Source organism: Neopsephotus bourkii, unplaced genomic scaffold (genome assembly GCF_033783945.1).
Source record: "Neopsephotus bourkii isolate Nb327-2 ecotype Australia unplaced genomic scaffold, CSIRO-AGI_Nbou_v1 NB_962, whole genome shotgun sequence".
NCBI lineage: Eukaryota > Metazoa > Chordata > Aves > Psittaciformes > Psittacidae > Neopsephotus > Neopsephotus bourkii.
The window spans coordinates 9,013,064-9,026,955 of NW_026901456.1; the positions used below are offsets into that span (position 1 = coordinate 9,013,064).

General features: G+C 37.8%; 1 protein-coding gene across 1 annotated transcript in view; it reads left to right on the forward strand.

The window, feature by feature from the left end:
* Positions 1-13,892, forward strand: part of TRAPPC10 (trafficking protein particle complex subunit 10) — a 43,830-nt gene that overhangs the window by 27,244 nt on the left and 2,694 nt on the right. The window contains exons 14-22 of the mRNA XM_061359273.1: positions 386-900; positions 5,131-5,272; positions 6,665-6,823; positions 7,960-8,189; positions 9,418-9,518; positions 10,380-10,506; positions 11,330-11,500; positions 12,808-12,985; positions 13,361-13,555. Of these exons, the coding sequence (XP_061215257.1) occupies positions 386-900; positions 5,131-5,272; positions 6,665-6,823; positions 7,960-8,189; positions 9,418-9,518; positions 10,380-10,506; positions 11,330-11,500; positions 12,808-12,985; positions 13,361-13,555 (1,818 nt within the window). The remainder of the gene's footprint in view (positions 1-385; positions 901-5,130; positions 5,273-6,664; positions 6,824-7,959; positions 8,190-9,417; positions 9,519-10,379; positions 10,507-11,329; positions 11,501-12,807; positions 12,986-13,360; positions 13,556-13,892) is intronic.

Consider the following 13,892-nt stretch of genomic DNA (forward strand, 5'->3'; position numbering starts at 1 on the left):
CCAGCCCAGTCATTAGTTCCTTACACTTGTACTTGCTCTTGATTTATGTGCTCTGGGAAGTTTGTCACTTTATGCTACTGTGTTCATCTAGGACGCTTTATGTAGTAGTGAAACGAGGAACTTCTTGGAAGTGCTTAGTTTAGTCATCTTTAATAGCCTGAGTACTAAAATTGCAGTAGATGTAACTGTAAGAAAACAAATATCAGCATCTTTAAGCCTCAGCTCTACTCAAGATAAAATATGAAAGTATTGATTTATTGTGAAAAGATTCATTGTGAAAAGTTGTTGATCAGTTTATTACTAGGTGTTAAATTTTTAAGAGAAAAGATTTGCTTATCTTCAGCAGCACTGGAGAAGAATAAAATCCCTCTTTTTATCTTTCCAGGTCAGAAGGTTGTATTGCCTATGCAGTCCTTTGCGCAGTTGAAGACCCTGCATTTTGACCCTCCAAATGCCGTTGTCCATGTGGGTGGAAGGTTGTTGATTGAGTTGACTTTGCTGAGCCAAATGCCCATCCCTGTCCAAGTGGATCAGATTGCTATCCATGTTCACTTCAGCATTGAAAAAAATAGTTACAGAAAAACAGCTGAGTGGCTCACTAAACACAAAACTTCCAATGGTGTTATCAGCTTTCCAAATGAAATTACAGGCTTTCCTTTGTCAAGAAACAACTTGCCAGCACTGGAGCTGTACGAAATGTATGAACGGAGTCCATCAGATAACTCTTTGAACACAGCAGGAATAATCTGCAAAAATGTGCACATGCTACTACGAAGGCAAGAGAGCAGCAGTTCACTGGATATGCCCTCAGGGGTGACTTTAGAAGATGGGGCTCATGTGTTGAAATGCAGCAACTTAATACTGGAACCAGGGGTCAATAAAATCACATTCAATACTCAGGTATGTTTTTATAGTTGAACAAATGTAAGAAGAACTAAAAGCACTGGCTGAGAAAGAACCTAGTGCTGGCAAGTGGCCCCTGCATTGCTTCCTCTTGAAGCTTGAGTGATGCCATTACCCTTTTGGCTTTCATTTTGCTGTTCTAGACTTTAATTTCCCTTGAAAGAGGGCTGTTGTGTTTGTGCCAGAATGTACAGGTGATTCCTATTTGCAAAGATTTGAGTCGGCCTTCCAAACCTTAAACATTGATTATTGCTGCCACAAATGAAACTGATAAATTCACATACAAGATATGTACCACTCATGAAGTCTGCCTTTGCTGTTGAGCTTATTCAGGATAATGTTGAAAATACTGATGGGAGTGCATTTTCTAGCCCTTAGCAAGTGACTGTGTGGTTAGACTTGTTTGATAGCCTGTTCTTCACTGTGGAGGGTGGTAAAATAATTTTTCACTTGGTGGATGTAGTAAGTCTATCTGTAAGAAGTATGACAAAGCTCATCGTTTTAGAAGATGTCAGAATTAAAATTGCCCCCATTATTCATCTTCATCATATAAGGAATGAGAAGACAACATAAGGATTGTGTGCTACAGGAATACTAAATATGCATGAGCAAACACCCATGAAGAGAAAAGTTTCGCCATCTAAATGCCATCCTCAGAAAATGGCGTTAGAGCCATTACAGCCCTGCTTCTGCCATATAGTGGTGTATATGAAATTCTCTCAACTCCTGACTTACACATTCACTCTAAGTCAGCTTTATAATTGGAGTAATATTTTTTTTCTTTCCATTCTCTGCCACCAGGCGAAGTACTCGCAGTAACTGCTGAAATATTTAAGGACTGAAGTGCTTATGACTTCTGTTTACATTGTGTTACCACTAGATGCATAGTAACTAGATCAGCAGGCCTTGAGTACCAGACCTGTTGGTTGTGGTGTTGGTTTGTTTTGTTTTTAACTGCTACTCATTCTGTGGCCTTGTACTTTGCTGGTCTGTGGTTTGTTTACTTAGTTTAATGAAATGAGGAAGGGTATTTACCTGATGACTTAATCCTAGGAATTGAAATGTCAGACATTTTCAAAAACAAGACTTCGCCATCTGTTTAGCATTCCAGGAGTAGGAAATTCTGGCCTCAACTATCATGCTGTTCTGTTCTTTGGGTTTCTTTAAATAGTTTCTATGTATATCCTCACCTCTGTAACCCTTCATAGGGAAGTATTCAGAGTTCAGTGCTACAGTAATGAACGTAAGTGTAGGGAAAATTTAAGTGAGAAAATGCCAAGAAATTCAGTATAACATCAGAATGATTAATAAGGGTAAGGTAGCATTATGAGGACTGCAACAAATACTTCACAGCTGCTTCATTTTAGGAACATTATCCACCCTCTATTGGAAAGGATATGGTGACCACCAGGTCGAAGGAGGTGATCCTGCCCCTCTACTCTGCTCTTGTGAGACCTCACTTGGAGTATTGTGTACAGTTCTGGTGCCCTCAACATATAAAGCACACAGAACTGTTGGAACAAGTCCAGAGGAGGGCCATGAGGATGATCAGGGGACTGGAGCACCTCCCGTATGAAGATAGGCTGAGAAAGTTGGGGCTCTTCAGCCTGGAGAAGAGAAGGCTGCATGGAGACCTCGTAGCAGCCTTCCAGTATCTGAAGGGGGGCTATAGGGATGCTGGAGAGGGACTCTTCATTAGGGACTGTAGTGATAGGACAAAGGGTAACGGGTTAAAACTTAAATAGGGGAAGTTTAGATCGGATATAAGGAAGAAGTTCTTTACTGTAAGGGTGGTGAGGCACTGGAACGGGTTGCCCAAGGGAGCTGTGAATGCTCCATGCCTGGTGGTGTTCAAGGCCAGGTTGGACAGAGCCTTGGTTGACATGCTTTAGTGTGAGGTGTCCCTGCCCATGGCAGGGGGGTTGGAACTAGATGATCTTAAGGTCTTTTCCTTCTATGCTGTGAAGAAAGAAAGTGTTTTGCAGTCACATATGGTGTGTATATATATACCTGCTAGCTTTGCCATTTTCTAATTGGTTTACATTAGCTTTAGTCCCTTTCTAAACTCATTTTGAAATAAGAATCTATGTATATGCTTTTGATGACTAAAAATTAATAGCTAGAGAGAACTGGCCAGGAGGTTTCCCCACTATTCTTAGCATATTTTAAGTTATCCACACCTGGGATTTTAATTTTTTCTTAATTGTTAATTTCTGACTTGTCATAGGAACTTTGTTTAGAGTGAAGCTTTCTGTAGCCTTACGTACTCTGCCTTTCCATTCCTCCAGCACTGGGGCAGAAAGCAGTAGAGAGGTGTGCTTGGTTCAATGTGCGCACGTGCATTTGTGGAACCTGTGTGGATAGCAGGTATCTCAAGATAGAACTTGAGCTCAAATCCCTGATGATACAATGTGAAATGGCAGTCATGTCATTCGAACCTACCTACTGACCTAGTTTTTTAGATTTCTCATTCTTTTAAAGGATTGGGACAAATTAATGGGGTTCGAAGATGTCAGAGGTCTTGGTGCTTGCAAATGTAGTTTTCTGTCAAAGAAATGAACATGTATGTAGAACTGGATTTCAGGTGAAGGAGCCTTACTAGGAGAAGGCTGTTAGAGGCTGCATTCTGAGCAGGCATTTTGGCTTAGTGGGATCAGTAATCAATCTGAAACTATGGAAAAAGAGATATGGATGAAAAGCTAGACGCAGCGCTGCTTTAAACTTGCCTTGTTCTGCATGATTCTGGTAGCTCTTGGAGGATAGACAGCCTTATGCTTGTAGCTTTTCTTTTTCCTAACCTTTCTTCAAAGAAATTTTCATGGAAGGACTGCTTGGTGTGAATCCTACTTAATTTTATACAGTTGTTCAAAGCATGGTTTATCTGCTCTTAAGTACTGAATATGTTACAATTTTGACCTAACATGCTGAAAGCTTCAGTAGATTTGAGTTCCAGTATTTACAGAATATATACTAAAAATCGATTATCGCTGTAGTAGTACACTGTGTCACTTCTACTGGGTTACATAGCCAGCCAGAGGAGAGAAACTGCTGACAACTTGTGTTCTAAATTTCCTTACAGTAATACTTAATTGCACTACTTCTGCAGTGAGAACAGTGACTGTGCTTCTAAGATGCAGAGGGAGTTTGGTTCTCTCTGAGGATCTTAGGCTGATTATTTATGCTGATAGCAATCTTCCAGTGTACTTTTTAAAGCTTTAATAGAGATCAGAAAGCATTATCTAAATTCTTCAGACTGATTCCTATCCCATGTTGAGGTTTGAAGTATGTTTATATACAAAAGCGTTGCTTTTCTGTTTATGAAGTATTCAAGGGTTCAGATTCGGTATCTAATGTAAAAATGCATAATACTGAATTTCAGTCAGGGTTTGCTTTGTAAATAACAGTGAAATTTGAATGCTAAGCTGTTAGAGCTTTTCTCCACAACTTCTTCTGTAGGTGTAGTTATATCCAGCATCAATATGTATTACACTTGGTAAAATGTCACATGGAAAAAAAAAACATTTCCTATTCCCCAGTAGTAGTACCTAAGAACAAATAGAATCAAGAATAAATATACTAGCAGATGTTACAGATTTGTTTTTTATGTTATAAAAAAACATCCAGAATCCTGTTATTCAGGGTAAGGGAAGAATTTGAAATTCAATATGTGTGTATAACTTCTCTGTAAGCATTCAGACAGCGTGTGGGCTGGGGAGTGTGTGAAATTGTTAGCTTGAATTAAAAGCTGTGCTTCATAGAACATAGGATTTTATGAATGTTAGCCAGATGAGTACTTCAGTGCTTGCTAAATACCATTTCAGTATTTAATAAATATTATTATATTTTAATGTATGTGGCATTTGGAGGGGGAGGGAAGCAACCAACAAGCAAGATGAAAAGCACCCCAAAATAACAATTTGACAGCATAACTGCTCTAGTAGTTATGCTGGCTATTGGTACTTGTTACTTATTGGTTTTTTTTCTTGAATTAGCCAGCACTCTAGAGCTTCTCTGTTGATGGGGTGAAAGGGGATCCTTTGTGAAAATCTTGTCACTTATTCAGAAAAGTAGTCTGTCATTTTAATTTACGAATGCAAAGCATCTGATAAAAATAAGCTGGAAACATGCTGTTCTTTAGTAGAGGGTTTCTTCCAGAACCTTTTCCTAAACTGAAAAACCTATTCAAATGTTTTTGGTTTTGTTTTTTGGTTTTGTTTTTTTTCAAAGGCCAAAGAACCTGGGACGTACACACTCAGGCAGCTGTGCACTTCAGTGGGAAAAGTACAGTTTGTCCTTCTTCATATTTACCCAATTGCGCAGTATGATGTATATTCTCAGGAGCCCCAGCTAAAAGTGGAACCGATGACTGGTAGGTATAGTTGCTAAGCTGAAGTTGTTTCGATGATTTCTGTTGTATTCTCATTGGACTAAAGTGTTTTCTGTCTTGAAAATTACTCAGAATTTTTTTTGCCTTACTTTTGAGTCTTAAATTCTCGCTTTTCAAATTATCCATCAAGTATGCCCTGTCAGTGATGCCTAGTTTTCAATAATTCCTGGAGTTGGAACATGTATTGTCACTTAAAAATCAGGTGTAGTTTGAGCTGCCATACTGGTTAGAAGTGACTACTTAAATTTGCAAATGACTGAGCTCCTTATTGTATAATTCTGCAATGCTGCAGTCTCTTTGGTATTTACAGGAAGCTGGGATTGTGTACGAGAGGTGACAATACTAATTTATTGAAATTTATTACTAAATATGTGCATTGATTTCACAGGAAGGTGAGCATTACTTAGATTCATAGATTCATAGAATAGTTAGGGTTGGAAAGGACCTTAAGATATCTAGTTCCAACCTCTGTCCCATGGGCAGTGACACCTCACATTAAACCGTGTCACCCAAGGCTCTGTCCAACCTGGCCTTGAACACCACCAGGCATGGAGCATTCACAGCTTCCTTGGGCAACCCATTCCAGTGCCTCACCCCCCTCACAGTAAAGAAATTCCTCCTTACATCCAATCTAAACTTTCCCTGTTTAAATTTTAACCTGTTACCCCTTGTCCTATCACTACAGTCCCTCAACAAAAATTCAAATCATTTAGCTTCATGGATAGCATCTGCACAGTAATGACATCAAATTGTTATAGAGTTTATTAAAGTTTATAAGTAGAATTGAGCAGTGATTTTGTTTTCAGGCTATTAACTGAAACAGTTGAGTTAATATGCATTTTGTACTGTCATTCTAGTTACAGTGGTTGCAGCATGTGGTGAAGGAAGGACAGGCATATTGGGCATTAATCAGATTAGCCACCCCTATGAAATTGATGATTGTGATACAGATATTGGAGAGTGTGGCATTCTTGTTGATTATATAAATACAGCATGTGGATATGACTGGCATTGTAGGTGCAAAAATATAAAGCTGTCTACAACCTGAAGAGCTTAACAAAAATAATAGTAAAATTGGGGATTACTGTATTTCACTGGGTTCTGTGTTGCTAAAGCTACATAGGATGTGAGCCAGCTAATCCAAGCCATCCAAGGAACAGGGAGTTTGTTCACTAAGTTGAAACAACTGGTTTCTTCACACCAGTGTATCTGAGCTAGGCTTAATGTGTTGTATAGCACCAAACCCCCACACTTTCAAGTTACCCAAACGTGTGACAAATTGTCTGGGAATATTGCTAAGAAACCTTAGCAGTGCATTGTAATCATCTGCTGGTGAGTACTGGAACCTGTTAACAATTTTTTTTTCTTCTTCAGATAGCCTTTTGGCTGGCATTCCCCAGAAGGTGAAATTCACAGTGACTACTGGTCACTACACCATGAAGAATGGGGACACTTTGCAGCTCAGTAATGCAGATGCCATGCCTATTCTGTACCATCCGGAGAGCAAGGCAGTGATCTATTCCAACACCAGGGGTAAGCAAGAAAGTAAAAATTAATAATCTTTAAATGGCTGAAAATTCAGTAATCCTGAAGTAAACCTGTACTTACATTAAGAACACTGATGCTGTCTTTTTCAATAGTTGTTATTAAGAACAATTCTGGTGACTTGCACTTGAATACTTCAGTGCAGGAAAGGTCTTAAACTTTGACCCTCAAAGTAGTAGTGTGAACTTTGCAGCAAACATAGCTGGACAGCTTTTACTTTCATTGGTGTAATTTGGTAGGCATGGTGAAACTGCTGCCAAGGTGAGTATCTGTCATGATTTCCAAGAGAATCATGGCTATCTTTTATTACTACGTGGGCTCTCTTAACTAGACCATGTTTATTGTTAAGTAGTTGTAAGTAGGTTTCTTAGGTTGTGCCTTATGTAAATAAATAGAGCATTTCCTTTGGCCAGTGTTTCATTTAAACAGATGAGATCCCAGTTCCCTTTTTTCTGAGCATAAGTACTCTATAGTCTCCTTAGTTGCTCAAACACAAGCAACTTTTACATAAATGGGAAGAACAGTCTTAGAAGACTTGACGAAGATTAAAATAGACTATGCAGAGGCACCCCATGTATAGTACTTTAAAGACAGATGATTAATCATGTGTATGTGTGTATTTTTGGTCATGCACATGTGTGTTCAGTAAGTTGTAAGGTTTTTTTCATTATATTTTTAACATTATGAGACTAGGGAGGTGCATGACGAAGAAACTAGTAGATATCGCAATGGACTAATGTAGCTCCTCAGCCTGTTTGAAGTTTGTTATCAAATTGTTCTCTTAGTTCCTTCTTGAACATTGGAAGGGTCTATTACATGGAATGTGGTGGTTACCTTCCTGCAGCTTATAAGGACAGAGTGTTGCTATTGGGAAGTTGTGAACAGTGGTATTTAAGATGCATATATTATAGCTCATTTGAAGAGATTACTGTGGAGTTATATAACATGGTTTCTTGTTGCTGGTTTTGCAGACACGGAGGTCCTGCTAGGAAATGCCTATGGCACTGCATATTTTTCTATAAATTTTTAGACTAATTTCATTGTGTAAGTACAGATTAAAATGAAAATTGGGAAGGGATGAATGGGTTTTAAATCTTACTTTTCCCCATTCTACATAACTATAGAGAAGATCTCAGAATCACCATTGAGGATTCAGTCTTCTGAAAAGATCACAAGCATCAGTTTGCCAGTGGCTCCTGCATACCATGTAATTGAATTTGAGCTAGAAGTCATGTACTTACCATCAGCTGCACAATCTGTAGTGGAGAAAGAAAATACTACCAATAAAGAAGTTCACAGAAAAAGCAAAGAGAAGCAGAAACAGGACAACTGCATGGCTGCTGTTGACCAAAAAGTAAGATGTAATTTAACAGTTTTATTATGAAATGTATTCAATCACAAGGGCATACTCTTCACAAAATGGAAGTGGTGGTGATGGGGCAGGGGAGAGCTTGCACTGAACCAATTTCCCTTAAAAGATGTACATGCAGAAACTGTAGCAGATGTTACAAATGTAGAGGAAAATATAAACATAAGCAGAAATATATACTGTTTACTGCCAGCTGTTCCACTGGCCAGCTATCTGAGATTTAATGTTCTAATAATGCTCAGAGTTTACATAGGATTAAGGACACTCATGTCTTTGTAAAAGGTGCTATAGGTGTTCTTCAATTTTTCCCTTCTAAGTCATGGGGAAGGTATTTCTTCCACTTGCAAAGAAGCTGTATGCTGTGTTGAGGTGCTTAACACTGTAGCGCTTCAAGCTGTCACATTATTTAGTTGGAGGTAACATTTTCTCTTCATTATAATTATGAAGGGTGAATAAAATAAGCAGTATGTAAAGAAGCTCTTCAGCTGGCAACGAAATGATCTTAACAAGGAGTACCAACTTTCACAGTGTTACTCCTTGTTAAAACTGACCAAGCACGCTGCCACATATCCTTGTGTGTGAAGAGTCAGGTAAACAGGAATAGGTATAGATCGGCATTGCTAAAATGTGACATGACAAAAAATGTTTATTTTTTTTTTATTGTTCTGCATATAGAAATATGTTGTTAAATGCATATGCTTTACAGGTGAAAGAATAGCAGCATTTACTTCAGGAGAAATTCTTCAGTTAAGCATCTTGTTTTAAGTTAAATATTAAATACAATTTTCAAGTATTTGGAGCTTTTATTTAATATATGCAAGTATTATCAAGACATTTCAGTAATGGATCTAATAGCAATGTCTTTGATACTGACCTTTTATCAGATTATTGTATTAAAATGCTAAGTGTTTTAGTGTCCTTCTATTCCCCTTCCTTTATTTCTAGTCTTCAGAACTGGGTATGCCAGTTTCCATGGGAAAAGTTTCATTGAGATTTTAAAATCTGCAGAGAGGAAAACAAAACCCTAATATTTTGTGAGATTATTTTTTTACATACTGATTATTTATTTTTTCTTTCCCCTTCTTCCCCTTCTGGGTGCATTAGCTGTAGACACTTGCTGAGAAAAGTTTTGCTTAGAAATGAGAAGAAAAGCAAAATCATTATGTCAAAGACCATTACAAATAAGAGCTTCTTTGTTCTCTCTTTCCTTTAGGTAACCATTGATTGTCCTTGGTCAATTTACTCCACTATTATTGCATTAACATTCTGCATACCTTTTAATGCCAAGCATTCCTTATTGTCAGCTGGCAAACGGTAATGTACTCATTAAGTATTTATTGTTTCTTTCTTCCTACAAAATACGGAGCTGGAGTTTCATAAGTAACATTTATAGCAGCTTTTTTTTTTTTTTTTTTACTGGGCTTTTGTTATCTTGTACAGCTTCCCATTGGAAGCTTGTGTATTTCTGCTAGTGTCCTTTCATGACAGTAAAACCAATTTGTGGTTTCAGCTATTCCGGAAATAAGACCACAAGATAAATCAAGCTAGCTTGTTTCTGTGTCGTTCTTCATAGAATGGTTTGAGTTGGAAAGGACCTTAAAATTGTCTGGTTCCAACTCCCTTGCTATTGGCAGGAACACCTCACCCTAGACCATGTCACCCTGTCCAAACTGTCCTTGAACACTGCCAGGGATGGAGCATTCGTAACTTCCTTGGGCAGCCTGTTCCAGTACCTCACCACTCTCACAGTAAAGAACTTCTTCCTTATATCTAACCTGAACTTCCCCTATCCATTACCCCTTTTCCTGTCACTACAGTCCCTAATGAAGAGTCCCTCTCCAGCATCCTTGTGGGCTCCCTTCAGATACTGGAAGGCTGCTATGAAGTGTCTACACAGCTGTTTCCTCTCCAGGCTGAACAACCCAAACTTTCTTAGCATGTCTTCATACAGGCAGTGCTCTAGCCCCCTTGTCATCCTTGTGGCACTCCTCTGTTCTTTGGTTTACAGCCTTGTTTCTATAGACTCAGAAGCATTGAGGAACAGATTGAAAGAAACAAATAAACCTCCCATTCTGTTCTTGCTTGAGCTGTGTACTTTGAAAGCAATTTATGGACATGTACTCTTTTAGTATAACTGTCCAACTTCTGTTAAACAAACTGTGTCATGTTTTTCAGGAAATACGTGCAAGTCTGTGTACAGAATTTGTCAGACCTCTCTTTCCAGCTTTCAGACAACAGCCTGAAAAATTCTGCGGACTGTAGGGATTTGCAGCTGATACCTCTGAACCCTGAATCTCAACAGGTAAAAGATTCACTTGGTGGTTTATGAGCTCATTGGCAGAACAGCTAGATGAAAGTTCTTGTTACAACTTACACGCATAGATTTTGTAGTAAGTAAGGCTGGATAGCTGATGTTAGCTCAGACCTTTGTAGTCCTCTGAGTCTTAAAGATGCTTTAGAAGGCATTTACACCTGTAGATCTTGGATTAAGTCCTAAAAGTTGCTAAGATTATTAGGTACATTTTCAAACTTGGTCATTTGCCTCATGCAAAGTACTACATACTTGTTTGAACAACAGCTATACAAATGTAGTATCACTAATATCACTGTTAACATTTAATATGCTCATTTTACAGCTACAGTTTGTCATGAGGTTTTAGGAAAAAAAAATAAGGTAGAGACTGTTTTCCAATTAAATACAGCTGTAAACTAGTTAAGTTGCAAAACAGTCCCCGTGATGTTTCTTTTAGCCTTTCAGTCTGAACATGATATTAAATCGGTTGTTCTTGGTGCCTAGGAAAACTATACACAAACATTATTAATCTTTTGTTAAATTGGGCTTTTGAATAAAATATTTTTAACGCATACATGATTTGTGAACTAGTCCCTTTTGAAACGTTCATTCTGACAGTGAAATGTATCCCTTTTAATTAGGCATGCCTTGTTAAAAAATCAACAAGTCATTATTTTGGTTGTATATTTTCCTTAATGATTTATTTAACACTAAACAGGTAATTTGTTTTTATAAACGATATTAATGGCAGAACAGACAAACTTATGCATGTGCACTTCCACTCCTTTCTCAGAGGAAGGAAGGAGCTAATACTATAAACATTCTTTTTCAGGTCATATACAGTAAGCAATCGATATTCTTTGTATGGGAATTGAGGTGGACAAAAGAGCTTCCTCTCTCCTTGCAGTGCCTGTTTTCAGTCAGCTTTTGTCCCGCTACCTCTGAAGAACAGTCTATTACCCTGAAGCCGTTCACTTATGAATTCCAACTGGAAAATTTTTTTGTAAGTACTCTCTTCTAAGTATAGCATATGTTAAGTGAATATGGTTTCCTAATATGTGGAAAGGGAAATTCAAGAGATACATTAAAACCACTTCTGTTTAGCTGATGACATTGCTACTGACACTGAATCATTGCAAAGCCAGTTTGTTGAACAGGAGAATTGAAGCTTCATATGCTATGGTAGAATTATATAGTTGCCACTGGACTGTGGGGAGGAAGCACAAGTACTTGTACAAGTGTATTTAATGTTGTTTCATTTTTTTATTGTGTTTTTACCTTCCTGGGTTTGTGCCATGGAGACTGCCCGTAGATTACTGAGCTGCTTTTTCCCTGCAGGTTTAAGACTGTGCTCTTCAAAGCAAATTGCAATTTCCAAAAAATCTTTGCTATTAAAAGCATTTTAGTTGGGTTTTTAGTGCTTGGGATGAGTTCCCCTAATGAAATATTTAGTGTTTTCTAGGCCATTATCTTAAATGTTTCTTCTTTCCCTTTATGGACAAACTTTTTATTCCTTTCATCAGCTAGGAAGATTATAGATTAGACAGAATCACTTTAATACAAAATTATATCAACATTATTTAATCTCATCTCTTAATTCAGTTTTGTGCTACCCTTTGTGATGCTTGGGTAGAAAGTAGCAACATGATAAGATTCTCATTTGGTCAAATCCTTTTGTCTGTTTGCCTATTACAAGCTGGCATTGAGCAATATTTTAAGTTGGTTGTGGGTTTTTTTTTTTACCTACTGGCACATAAGTAGCATGTGGTGGCACATGTAATCAGCATCTTTGTGGAGTTTTTAAAGAGAACTAACTGTGCTAAACAGTGTGGGGGGTTCATAGAAATTTAATTTTCATAGTAATTAAAAATTAGCTCTTTGATAACGTGGGCACCATTATTGTGGGGACAGTGATGGTAGGAGTGATGAAGCAATTCTGTATTAATCAGAATTTGAGCATGTGTCTGGGAAGTGAGGAGCCAAGAAACATTTTTAATACTATGTTGTTTAAATAGTAATATTATTGTCCATTTAGGAGCATTGAAAGGCTGAGTTAAAGCACAGAACTGGAGGGGAAAATGGTGTGTCTGCTGCTAGTATCAGAAATAGATCGAATCAAATTCGGCTTGATTATTTTCTCAAACTGAGGAAGATAATGAAGTGAGCATTACTTACAGCTGAATTTGTTACTAAAAATATTTAATAGGATGTGGATGTTTAAGTTTGTTCTGTATCAATTGTCCAGTTCAGTTTAAACACAAATAAAACACCTCTTTTTTCTTGATAACAGCACTGTTTTCTTCCTGACAGACACTGTATCATGTGAAGACTGAAATTTTCCCACCAGTGGGGGCAGAGTATTGTAAAACAGGCTCACTCTGCTCTTTAGAGGTGTCAATCACCCGACTTGTTGACCTCTCAGAAGTTGACAGAGATGAAGCATTAACGGAATCAGATGGATATTGCACAACAAAACTGATGTATGAGGGTAAGAATATTTTTCTTTAGTATATTGACAAAATTCCCCAGTAGTTTCCTCTTGATAATGATAATGTGCCAGGCTTTCTATGGCATATATTCTTGTATTGTGAATATGGCTGCTCAGCAATAGTCACTTTGCTAGACTGAGAATGTTTTCATCATTAATCTGTCTTCAAGTAGAATATCCATCCAGTCTGAACTGCTAGAGGCCCAACTGTGCTACCTTTTAGGTAGGGCTGTTTTTAATTACCTTGCACAGCTTTGCACAGATGAGCTTTTAGATACTGCTAAAATACTAATTTTAAAAGTGCTCTAAGACTGTACTGAGTCTTCTTCATTTCTCAGAAAAGATCTTTATAGTGTTTGCTCTTTATTCTTGCAGTTGCTGACAACAGTAGTAACTGGGCAGTCTGTGGAAAAAGTTCTGGTGTGATATCGATGCCTGTAGCAGCTCAAGCAACTCACAAAGTCTACATGGAAGTGATGCCCCTGTTTGCTGGATACCTACCTTTTCCTGATGTCAGATTATTTAAATACCTCCCTCACCATTCTGCTCACTCCACACAACTTGATGCTGGTAAAGCTGTCTTAACTACATGGCTACTTACATAAATGATTCTGCTTCTCTTACGTTCTGTGTAAAGACAGAAGCAAGGCTAGGAATTACATTGACCAACTACTCATAGGTGTCTTTGCTGTTTAACTTATGCACAGTTCTAACTTGAAACTTACAAAATGTCGCTCTAAGGGGAACTTTGAATTTGGGTTGCAGCCTTATTCCTCTGTGAGGAGGAATAATAATGTGTTTTCTTATAGTTTCTTAAAATATTACTGTGCAAATTAGTTGCCAGTAGATTTATAATCAAGTCAAAAATATTTGATAGCCCTCTAATCCTGTGGTTTTGTCTGTAAAC